At 41.6% G+C, this 12,373-nt stretch overlaps 1 protein-coding gene across 1 annotated transcript in view; it reads left to right on the top strand.

The window, feature by feature from the left end:
• Positions 1-30: 30 nt before the first annotated feature.
• Positions 31-12,373, top strand: part of TNFAIP8 (TNF alpha induced protein 8) — a 102,494-nt gene continuing 90,151 nt past the window's right edge. The window contains exon 1 of the mRNA XM_015590315.2: positions 31-153. Coding sequence (XP_015445801.1) covers position 153 — 1 coding nt within the window. The 5' untranslated portion in view covers positions 31-152. The remainder of the gene's footprint in view (positions 154-12,373) is intronic.

Genomic DNA, 12,373 nt, shown 5'->3' on the forward strand with positions numbered 1-12,373 from the left:
CCCCCGACTTTTTTTCTCCCACTGGCTCTGGCCCGCGCTCTGCTGACCCGTCCGCGGGAGTCCGCAAGCGTTCGAGCGGCTAGGGAACTCAGCGCCGTCAGATCTTCCAGCTCACCTCTCAGTGTCCCGGCGCCACCGCGCCCCCTCTTCCGAGTAAGTGCCTCCCTGGTGAGGCGGTCCCGCAAGCCCCTCACAGGGCTTCTCGGGCCTCTGGGCTGCGAACAACTTCTGGGGACTCGCTTTCCGCCCACCGAGAGCTTCGGGAGTGGGTGTGAGTGGTTGCGTGTGCGCGAGCGTGTGTAGGTGTGTGCGGGCGGGCGCGCACAGCCCTGGAAACTCCACGGAGTTTTACCCGATTCCTACGTCGCAGCGGCAACCTGAGACCCTCGGCTAGGAGCCCCTACTGATTCGGGCCGACACCTTAACTTCCATCTCCTGCCTTGAGCCCTACACGCTATTCCTTCCTTCCTTTTGTAGACGGGGCCCCTGCTATGTGTCACGCCCTCCTGGTAACAGCTCACGGTGTCGAAAGGGACTGCCCGGGTTATCAGGATGCCCCAGATTGCAGACCAAGATGCTGGCCTGAGATTGTAATGAAACCCTGCATTGTAAAAACGGTCAGGGACTAGGGTTTTGCCTTGAGATCCTACAGTGGAGACTTTCTTTGAAGAAGAGAGCTGTGTGTACGCGCACGTGTGACACTCGAGTCCTCAGCACCTGATGCAAGAACACCTGATGAGAGCCCTAGGGTGTCTGATATGGTTCAAGACCATGCTGACCAACCAGGCTTGGGCACCTAAAGGATGTTTATTGATTCAGCGACACCGTATTTCTAAAGCCAATTGATTTCCTAAAACGCAAGACCATGTAGAAAGAGCATAGTACTCTGAGGGAATCATGGAAGGAAGGAGACAGTAGCTGAGTGTCCAGTGTTGACAACAAAATCTTTGAGTTACTTAAGACTGATAATTCCATCCGTCCATAAATTATTTAATTGGGTGTCAATAGTATCTCAATGTAGGACATATTTTTACATTTAAAAAGTTAATTTATATCTAATTGATAGCAGTACTCTATTTTAATCCCTCTATGAGTCCCTGGTTGCTGAGGTCCCATCCAATTATAATAGTCTCTGAATCCTTCTAGATCTCAGTTTATTCTTGCTATGTTCTTTCTGTGAAAGTTGAGCGACCCAGAAAAATTTCTCCACTTCTTTGATAAGAATTCATTTAAGAAATGCTAGTAGGGAAATGATATCGAGTAGAAGTTATTCATTGAGGTGTAAGGATAACAAAACTGTGGCTAAAGGAAATAACCAGAACAGAGCAGTCTTTAAGTTGCCATTGTGTGTTGGCGTATGAAAGTTGAGTTGTTAAATCACTATAAGTGCTGCTTATCACAGCAGATATTTTTATCCTGGTTTGAATTCCGTGTCACACCAAAGTGTTTCCACAGTGTTTTAACTAAGGAAACATTATACTTTGAAATATAAACATATGACTTCATCCCTTTAAGGAAAGAAATAATTATCACACTTAATTAAACACCTGGAAACATTTATTGCCACCTTCTAATTAGATCTGTCATGGAGAGTTAAGTCAGCAAGTTGTTAATACTGTAGCTGGTAACACAGTTAACTTTTTTTTTTAGATTTTTTGGATGCCAGTTTCCATCCATACCCATTAATTGCCTCCCCCACCCCTTGCCTGAGATTTACCTGTAATTTGAGTAAATAAATAAAGTTTAGGGAAGTGGACTACTACCACTTACCTCCCTGTAAAATATGAATACCTTAGAAATCGAATGTTTTGTAGTCAGCTTTTCGCATTAAAAGATATAAACCATTATATTCATCTAGGTTATCTGACAATTTAAGAATCATTAATAAATTAATATAAGAAGAGTCCCCAAAAAGTATAGTGATTCTGTACAAATGGGCCTTTAAAACGTTTTCTTTAAGGGAGACTTTTAATCTATTGTGCCTTTGTTCTAGTGTATTTAAATTTAATAAGAAAAAGGGTGGTGTGAGCTGGAAAATCTTTTCATCCTCATTGTCTCTTAATTTTTTGTTTCTGACTATGTTGCTAGATATAATCTTCATCTTCCTCGTGAGGTGTTGTGAGGACAGGCTGTTCTAGGATCCCAACTGGATGGCAAAAACTGAGGGTGAACTCACATACTCCCAGGGCCGGGAACAGAGTATTTTATGTGGCCTATTCTCTGCAATTCTTCATTCTGTTGAAATTGGAGGAAAGGGTGTGTGGAGAGAAATGATTGCATCCAAACAGTACTCATTAGGAAATGCCATGTGTGGGGAGGAGTAGATTTCTAGGTGGTTTATGGCTCAGGGAACTTAAAATAGCTGATCCTTGAAGTTGAATCTGACAGAGGTGTTAGTAGTTAATTGATCCAGTTAATCCTTTTCTGCTTGGGATAGCCCCTTGGAAGTAACACATTTCCTTCTTGGAGATGTCATTCATACTCAATCAGAACTGAGCTTTGCTTCTACTCCAGGCAGAATAAGGCATTCCCTATCCCCTCCATTTTCGTCTGGTACAAATGGAAAGGATTGAACGTGGGGTAACCTTCGTTCAGGAGGCAGGGGAAGGTCAGCAATAACAATAAGGGCCACCTGTTTTCTCACAGAGGGGAAAGGGAGTGCGTTAGTACAACCCCAGTACCAGGGGCATGGACTTGGGTGATGGGGTCATTATCAGGGGCCAGCCTGGATAAAAAGTGGACAGTTTACCCCCAATTTTGCTTTCACAGAAAAAACCAGTTCTGCTACAGAAGTTAAAGGAAATAAAAGTTAACTTTTATCACCTCAGCCCTATTCATGCTGCCCACATCCTGCATTTAATACCAAATGCACACAGTAAGAGCCCAACAAACACTGAAAAGGGACTTTTAAGACCCCAACCCTTATGTTTCCTCGTGGATAACAGTTTAATTCCAGGTCTCCCATCTTTGGTTTTGATGACTTTCACCCAGGGTTCTGAGCCGACTGAAGTAAGAAGAGGAAATGAGCTACAAGTGGAGGGTAGATAATTTTAGAATGTGAGAGGCAAGAGGCACCTTAGAAACCATCTGGCCCATGAGTCTTGGACCTTAACATTTGCCGACATAAAAGTTGGGAGGCATCTTCCCTCAGTCCAGCTCACAGGAGGCGAGCAACATTCATTCACACAGTAGGTATTTACTGAATTCCTTTGTGCATGGCACTGCACAACCTCTCATGTTCACATGAGGGTCTGGGATCCAAGAGCACTGATGACTTGAAGAAAAATGTTTGTTGGTCAGAATGGGCTTCTGAAGATAAGCTGATAGTGGCAAAAAATGAATTTGGAATTCTGTGTTCCATGAAGAAAAGGAAAGGCACTTCCTTAGGACGGTAGAAGAACCATTTTCACAAAATTTTTATTTTGCAATAATGAGAAACTGAAATAAGCATATTTCTTCTGATGTCTATTTCAAATAACTAGTGTTATAATAACTGCAATAAACCTGATTCCACAGGATTTTGTTTTCTTGGAGTTTCATGTCAAGCATAGAAGTTACCTGAGAAACTTGTTTTAAAATGTCATAGGTGCTACAATATTCCAGTAACACTCACCCATCCCTTTAGAGAGCAGTTGCTTTTTCTCTAACAGCAAGTATTTATGGTTCAGAACCAAGGGAACAGAGGTTCACAACCAGCTGCAAAGCTGGATGGGTGTTAACAAGTTTGTTTTTCTAGAGTTGTGCTTTTTCATATAGAACAAGGGGGGTTATAGACCAGCCTGACTGTATTTCCCTCAAGGTGACTGCAGGCTAGGCGTACAACAATCTTCCCCACCAAAAAAAAAAAAAAAGGGCGGGGGGCGGGAGGGGGAGGTGATAGGCCACAGGAATGGACCTCCGCTAGACTCATAAAACAAATCACGGTTTGTTTCTTTACTAACGAGAATGGAATTAAGTCCCAAATTTCACTTGTTGTCATTTGCTTAAACATTGGGAATAAAGATGGCTTTTAGTTTAGTCAAGAAGTCACTGGTTCACATGACTTCTCTGGAATCAGCTGTTCATGTCTCAGCCCCACTTGCTGTGTGACTTTGGACAATCTACTTAAGCTCTCCGAGTCTGTTTCTTCACCTTAAAATGGGATAGTATTTACATCATAGGATTGTTGTGTGGATTAAACCAGAATGTTCCTCTCTTGTCGTCCAATATGAAAAAGTCACCCAGCAAGTGGTAGACTTTGTTGGACTGACCAAATCTGTCTTAATTAAGAGGGTGGAGTTTGTACTGGGTCATAGTAGAGTAGAGAGGGAGAGTCATAACTTGTACTTCATGTGCTTTTAGCATGAACTTTTTTCTCCTCATACAATGCAGAGGACGGGGCGAATATAGCACAATTTCAGGGATTCCCAGCTGCAGAGTCATGTGATTATATAGGGAAGTCTTGCTGCTGCTAGAGAGAAATGAACCAGAGTAGGCTGTCTGGATTTTAGGTGTCTGAGCATGAAGAAGAGCATGGCGTCCAGTAAGCCTCCCTGTGTATGAGTGAAGCTTTTAAAAGAGCCATTATAGTTAAGTAATGAGAATTGGATTAGCCTTTTACCTCTGGAGGCCCTTGTTTAAAACAGGTAATGGCTGAAACCAGATTATCCAAGGCAAAGACAGGAAGGTATATCTCAGCTGCCCTAGGTGTCACAAAAGGACTCAGGCTGGCATGTCCTCAGGGGAGGTTGTGAGAGTTCCGGGAGACAGAGGGCAGAGACGCCTCTGCAGGGTTGTCCACTCAGGCAAGCTCTTCAGGGGACATAGCACTCTACCGGGTACACAGCACACTCATGAACATTAGAAAGGAGCCAACAAGTAAGAAACAGTTCACCCGACCAATACCTTTTCTAAGCCTGGCTCTTATTCCTTCAAACCAAAGTTATTTAGCTCAAGCCTTCTCCACTCCTGTCTATTGTATTTATTTTAAAAAATCAATTTCTTATAATATGACTGTCAACCAGAGTGAGAGAGACAGAGATTGTGGTATATGCTCGTAGAAAGCTAACTATCTTCATCTTTTTCTATCCTGAGCTCTTAAGCTAAGGAGGTTCAGACTCTCACACACATGCAGATGCAACAAGAGCAATGCCACGGTCTTCTGAGAAAAACTGCAGGCACAGTGCTGGCAACAGATTGCAAAGTTCCAAACAAACTTTGATGATTCAGACTTTTAAGAAATAGGTCTAGTACCTGATTCCATCACTCTGTGATCAGGAAACAACTCCTTAATTTTCTTTCTTCTCTCTTTAAAAAGATGAGGTAGTTTTCTGGGAAATGGCTGATGTTTGCTTAAATATTATCACCGCCCTAGAAGGGCAGAGCAGTCTTGACTCAGTGACAGACTGACTTCTGCCTTTTTTCAAAGAGGTCCCCAGTGACTCACGGAGTGTACCTGACAGGTGAATGAGCTGACTGCCCAAGCATCCAATGATGGCCTTTGTGTTGCACACACTTAGCCATTTTGCCCCTTTGCTTTTATGGCCTAGAATGACTGAAAGTGCCTGAAAGAATGGCTGCTATTACTTGCCAGGGTGAGAGACCATGTGTCAACAGGGAGCCTCCTTGTGGGCCCCTGGTCTGAAAATGTGATTATCTGGGCAGCCACAAAGGTGATACGCCAAATGAAAATTTGAACTTGTCCTATGTGCCCATTGGGGGCCATAGCTCCCAACCTGACTTCGTGTCATAATCACCTGAGAAGCAAGGTACAAAAGACACAGATTTCTGGACCCCACCTACTGCAGCATTACAAAGGCTGGGCCTGGAAATCTGTATTTCTAACAAGGCCCTCAGGTGACTGATGCACAGCCAGTTGAAAACCGCCAACCTGGGAGACTAGTTTTAATGTCTTCTTCTATAAGGATTATTCAGGCAGCAGATATCTGTAAGGTTTTGTTTGTTTGTTTTGGCAGTGGAAAAAGCATATATCTTGAAAGTACAGAGTAGTTTTAAAGTTTAAAGAAGATTAAAATGAACATGCACAAAATAAACACCTATGTGCGCAACCTAAGAAATAAAGTGTTTTTTCAATTAGGTTCTCACTGGATTGAAAAATGTTGTCTGACAACCAGGTCAAGAACAACAACAACAAAAAACAACCAAAACCAATAGTGGTGTCCCACAAATTAGATCCAAAGCCGTGAAGCAGACACACTGGGGAATCTGCTGTGTTCATTAGTTGAAAATCTAGATTTCAAATCACTGGCATTGCTGACAGCATTATTGATAGTGTCAGCTGACTTGAGCACGTATCATGTTGCTTTGTAAATCACCAACATGGGATGGGCCTCCTTTTAACAGGAGCAACACGTGGTGGGAGGAGCCCCAAGCCCTCTGAGTTGCCAAGTGGCCTGTTTTCCCTACCTTAGGCCTAACCCTCACACCCCCACCCAGACCCCCATTTCCTGAGGTCCTGGCACTAACAAGAATCTATCCTATTCTCAGAGCACCCCTCTCATTTTGAAATGGTGGGCAATGAGAAAACTGAGAACAGACTTTTCTTTGAAGCCACCTTTTTGTAACTTTTTCCTCCTTCCTCTTTCTCTTCCTCCATTATTTTTTACATTTTGAGTTGTGCTAATACATGAGATTTTTTTTCCCTTATTTCTGAATTCTGGTATGTTTCCAACTTATCATTTTAATAGGTGTCCATGGAAAGTATGAATAATAAAGGCCTGCCACTAATAATACATACATACTACTAATTTTAATAGAACCACTATTTTTTCCCTCTAGGTTTACATATTTGGCCAGAGACCAACAAGTATGAAAATGGACTAATCTGAGTCTTGCCCCAGTCTTCTTCTCTATCCGGCCCTCCTCCAGGTTTGCTGCCCCAGAGTCCAGCATGTAAGGGGCCTTCTAGCCTTACATTTTCAGAGGGGTAAAATTAGAGGTGGATTTGCATGGAGAAGGTTGGAAAGTGACTTGCAGAGGCAAGAGAACAAATTTATTGCTGCCTTTTCTGTTTCCCACCCCTCCCCCACATCCCCACACACTTGCTGCCTTTGAATGAGATTGTGGGGAGTGTAAGATACCCATTGCTAAGAAAATCATTTTCTGCCTTTGTAGTGTCCCTTTTAATCAGGGGATAAAATCTTTCCTGAAGCTTCCCCAGGCCTCATTGGCCAGGTCTGAGTCACAGCTGCAAGGGAAGCTGTGAAAGTGAGTAGCGGGTGTTGAGGGAGCCTCCACAATGGGAGGTGGCTGTGCCAGTAGGAAGAAGGGAGAGGGGCATGATTATTGGGGCAGACAAATAACATCTGCTCTAGATCCAGCTCCCATGCCCTAGCAGCTGTCGAGCTAAGGCCGTCGCTATTACTGATAACAATCCCAGGTTTTATTGGAATGAAAACTAACTACCCATGCTGAGTAGTTGGGAGGAAAACAAAACAAAGATGTGGAAGGTGTTGACAATCATGTATACTTAATTACTACTAGCGGCGACTCTTTAATGTTAAGCATTATGGGTTTGTAAAAATAGCACTTACTTTGGAGAATGCATCCTGCATTCAGACCCAGAATATGTCTATCGAAGAAAGTTCTTTATGTTCTTGGAAATGTTCACAATCTCAGTAACAGTAATCATGACAAACCTTTATCAAGTACTTAAAATGGGCTGGATACTGTGCTTATACACATTATTTTATTTCATCTTCATAATGCATTCAGACCCAGAATATGTCCATCGAAGAAAGTTCTTTATGTTCTTGGAAATGTTCACAATCTCAGTAACAGTAATCATGACAAACATTTATCAAGTACTTAAAATGGGCTGGATACTGTGCTTATACACATTATTTTATTTCATCTTCATAATGCATCTATGAGAAAGGTATTATTGTTAATATGTGTTTACAGGTGAGGGATTGAGGTTTGGAGAAGTTTAATAACCTGCCGCAGATGCCTGGCTGTACTGGGATTCACACCAGGGCAGCTGAGCTGCCTCCCATACTTGTGCTCTGAACTGCTGCAGAGTATTACCCCTCAATGAAACTACTGCAAACTCCCTTATTTTCTGTGAACTCTCAAAGGCTGTTGTTACCTCTCCAAGAGTAAGAGTCTACCTTATAGCTTGTGTCCAAATTTTATAGTTTACATTTTGTTATTTTCAGTAGTAGAAAGATGAACCATGGGAGTGTGCCCAGCTGGTTCTCACTCACCTAGTGACCAACAAGTCACCAGTCTTCTCTGGCAGATGTAGAGTGAGACGGAGTATGCAGGGTTGTGTGCTAGCACTTAAGGTCCATCATTCATGGACCCATTTCCATCTGCAGATTGTACCAAAAGCCCTATGTTTATTTCACATGTAATTCAAAGTAGGGGGTGTGGAAGTTCAGAGTCAATGAAGCCACACTTGCCAAACTGAGAGGATAACATTGATCTCCTTTTTCATATTAGAAAGGAGTTGGACAATTTTAATAACCCAGAATGTGTCTTCCATTCTTGGCTCATGCCGCAGAGTGCCAATCTGTGTGATGGCAAATTTGTCCTCAGGTTATATATAGAGGCTTTTCATGAGGCAAATTTTATAAAAGCTGGGACAACTTCTTGATGACCGTTGTGCCAAAGCTGCACCCTGCAGAATGCCTGGGCAGCGGTGGAGTTACCTTAACAGATGCAGGGCTTTGTGTGCTTCTCATCTGGGGCCCTGATGCCAGGAGTGCGATGGAGCCGCTGCTCCTTGGTCTCATCTCCACAGTTCAGAACCAGTGTAGACCTTGGGAGAGCCTGTATTTTTTCACTTAATTCCTGAGCACATGTTGCTAATGCTATAACAACACCATGGGTGTGGCAGTTCACTTAGACGTTAGGATGCTTAGAGTTTGGGGGAAATTGTTTGGTTCAATTGTTTTTTTAAATCTACTGTTGCTAATAATTTGCATGGGGAACTGAGTAGGGGAGGAACAAGGGTAAGTTCCATGTCTAATTCTGGGGGCTTGAAGCTGCCCTAGGTTGGTATGTTGAATGCTACAACTTTGAGGCGGGTGATTAATCTCATGTCTGTGAGAACCCAACAGCTTTTTGCAATTTCAGTAGGCATTCAAGAGGTCATTTTAAATTGGGATTGCCTTTGAGATATTTTGGAGCACATTATTTACTATAAGCTTTAAAAAATAAATTAAGGTTTTATAAGGCAAGTTTTAATTAAGATAGATACAATTATTTAAACCTGAGAAGTTCATTGAACTAGAAGTCTTTCGTAAGACATTGGCTACCAGCTGATTTGCTGCTGGCCCCTTTCACTTCTCCTTGCAATCTTATCCATCAAGTTGGTTGACACACCCAGATCTTCTTAACAAATTTTTAAATATTGTTCTCGTAAAATAAAACACAAATACCAAAACACCACACGAAACAAATGCACACTTTAGTGAATTATTATAAGGCAAGCTCTCATAACCATCACTCAGGTCAAGAAATACAACTTTACCAGCTACCCCAAAAGTGCCTTCCACAAACCCTGTCCCAATCACATTCTCTTCTGTCCCTCCAAAAGTAAGTGCCACCCTGACTTTTATAGTAATCGTTTCCTTGCATCTCTTTATGGTGTTATCATCCAGGTGAGCAGCCTGACCCACTGTATGTTCATCTTGTCCATATCTTAAAAACTTGATGTGTTTTTTAAGTCTCTTTAAATCTACAGATTCTTTAACATCTTCCCACATTTAAAAAATACATTTTTTTTAGTTAATGGACCTGGGCTGTTGGATCATTAGAGTTTCCAATAGTTTTGATATCAAGAAACTTGCACATCCATGGTGCACTTCAACTTGTTCCTTTACTTTCTATTTCCTGCACCTGGTTACAGAGGCTTACTCAAACTTAGGTTTGATCCCTGTGGCAAGATTACAGAAGCTGCTGTATATTTTCACTGGGAGGCACATGATGTCCGGTTTTTCTATTCCTTTTTGACATTTGCAGCTGTTGATCCTTACTGTCTAGACCTGTTAATTCGCTGGGGATTGCAGAATGGCGATATTCTGATTCTACCATTTTTATTTTATTTATTAGCTGGGATAATTTATAAGGACAGGCTCCCCTTCAATCTGCTATTTGATTACCTAGTGGTACAGTTCACATAGAAAAAGCAGGATTAATGCTTGATTCTTTCCTTTGATTGCCCAATTTTCAAGAATTTGTTTCTTGTTATTCTCAGAAGGTGACCAATTGGGATTTTAAAAAATTGTCGATTGCGGAATTAAATGTATTTGGTGGATTTCAATCCATTGAAATTTTAACTTTTACTAAAACTCAAATATTCCCTTCTTTGACCAATGAGAGCCCCTTCCAGTTGGCTCCTTGAGTCCTTCCAACATAACCTTAGTAATCTTGGTAGTTTCTCTGATATCTGGTATGTCAAGGTGGTGTAGACTCATCTTGTACATTCCTGCCTTGACTTGGAATCAGCCATTTCTTCATTGTTGTTCAGGGCCCTAATCCAGGCACTAGGGATGATCATGCACTGAAACAGTCATTGTTTCTAGGCCTTTTTACTGGTCAGAGCTGGGAAAAATACATATATGTACATATCCATATTTACATACAAATATATATGTATATATACATATGAAGATAGAATCCATTGCAAGTTCATGTTACTATTTCCAAGCCAAGTTCAGGATGGGGTTTTTTGTGTAACCTCTTCTATATGACATTAGTATTTCCTTTCTTCCACACTTAGAATCCTAGTTTTTTAGTCACAGGAGAGATAGAATATCTTATAATTACCCATTTGATTGCTCATATTTCACATACAGCAGTCTCCTTATTTCTACAGGTAACTGTATATGTCCTGTTTATTATCAGTCCTCATGTCAGTGTCTATAGACATTTCGATTGAAGTTCTTCTTGCAGTAGATTTCTTAGGTATGGCTTATGGGAACAATATTCCCTAATATTTTTGTTACCCTAATTTTTTGATAATACCTAGTCTGTGACCTTTTCTGATAGGTCAGTTTTGTTGGATACAACATCCATGGCCTACATTTTCTTTTCTTGAGAATCTTTAAAATGTTATTCCATTTTCCTCTGACAAAATATTGTTGTCAAAAGGCCTGATTATAGTAATTTAATTTTCTTTCCCTCTATGTGACCTATTCTTTTAGCCCTTTGGGAGCATCAACTATATATCTACTTCCTTCATTCTGCTATCTACTTAGCATTTTAGTACAGTATTAGTGAGTATTATGTTACCAAATCAAAGTTTATGTCTTGACCAATGATGACCAAATTATCTCTCCCTCCTGTTAACTCAGAATAAGCCATTTACTCTCAGTTCCTTTAATTTTTTAGCTTTGTAACCTCAGCTGTACCTTATAAAGTATATAGCATTAGCACAAAATATATACTTGTTTATGAAATAAAAGATGTAGAAGGATGTGTGGTTTTTTTTGTTTTAATTAATTAATTAACTATTTATTTATTTTTCCTTTTTAGCCTATCAGGAACTGCCTTGCCCCTTTGACGCTTCTTCTAATCAGGCAGCTTTGCCTCAGACATAGCTGTGCTCGCTGAGTCAGTCTCTTTCCTAAGCAGGAGGTGTGTAGGCGCCACACTCATTGGTCCCAGGTTGTCCCTGTACTCACAGTGTAAAGGTGTCAGACCATTTTTCATGTTACTGTTTTTTCATGACCAGCACACCAGGAACCCCTGCTCAAAGAGTATCTGGCTCTACATCGAATGCCACGGTGGTCTCCATGCCTGCTTGCTCTCCCCGTTGTAGGTTTTAGTTAGGGCTCATGGGAACACCAACCTCTCATTGTGACTTTAAAGGCCCAGGCCTCAGGCATGTGGAGCCAGACTCTGGCCCCTCTGAGAGTGCTGGGGGGCCTCCTGCCCTTCCCTTTCTTGGCCGACCTTTTTGCTTTTCATTTATTGGCCACCGGAACCCATGGAAAGATACCAAAACGGGAGGCCTAGACCCAGATGTAATCCCTGATGCATTTATTCAACATTCACACTGTGTTTAGTTTTTAAAATGTAAATGCCAGTTAGTGTTGCATGCATGTCAGTTTGGCCAAAGCCTTAGCTGCTCGCTGCTGTATTACCTGGGTCATTTATCTGCCTGCCTCCTAAAGACAGTTGAGTTAGTGACCTCTGACCTTTGGTATCTCATGTTTCTCAGTGCATTCATTATACGGGCATGACCTTGGGCTGCCCAATTTTATGCTTGCCCTGTGTTAGTCCAGCAATGTCCTTGCTCTGGTTTTCCCTGTTAGGTCCTGGCCTATGGACCATGCAGACTTTCCCTGCCTTCCTCTCGAATGCCTCAGTGCCATATAATTAATGGAATAAATACATAAATAAATAAATAAATAAATAAATAAAA

The sequence above is a fragment of the Pteropus alecto genome, unplaced genomic scaffold (genome assembly GCF_000325575.1).
Source record: "Pteropus alecto unplaced genomic scaffold, ASM32557v1 scaffold20, whole genome shotgun sequence".
NCBI lineage: Eukaryota > Metazoa > Chordata > Mammalia > Chiroptera > Pteropodidae > Pteropus > Pteropus alecto.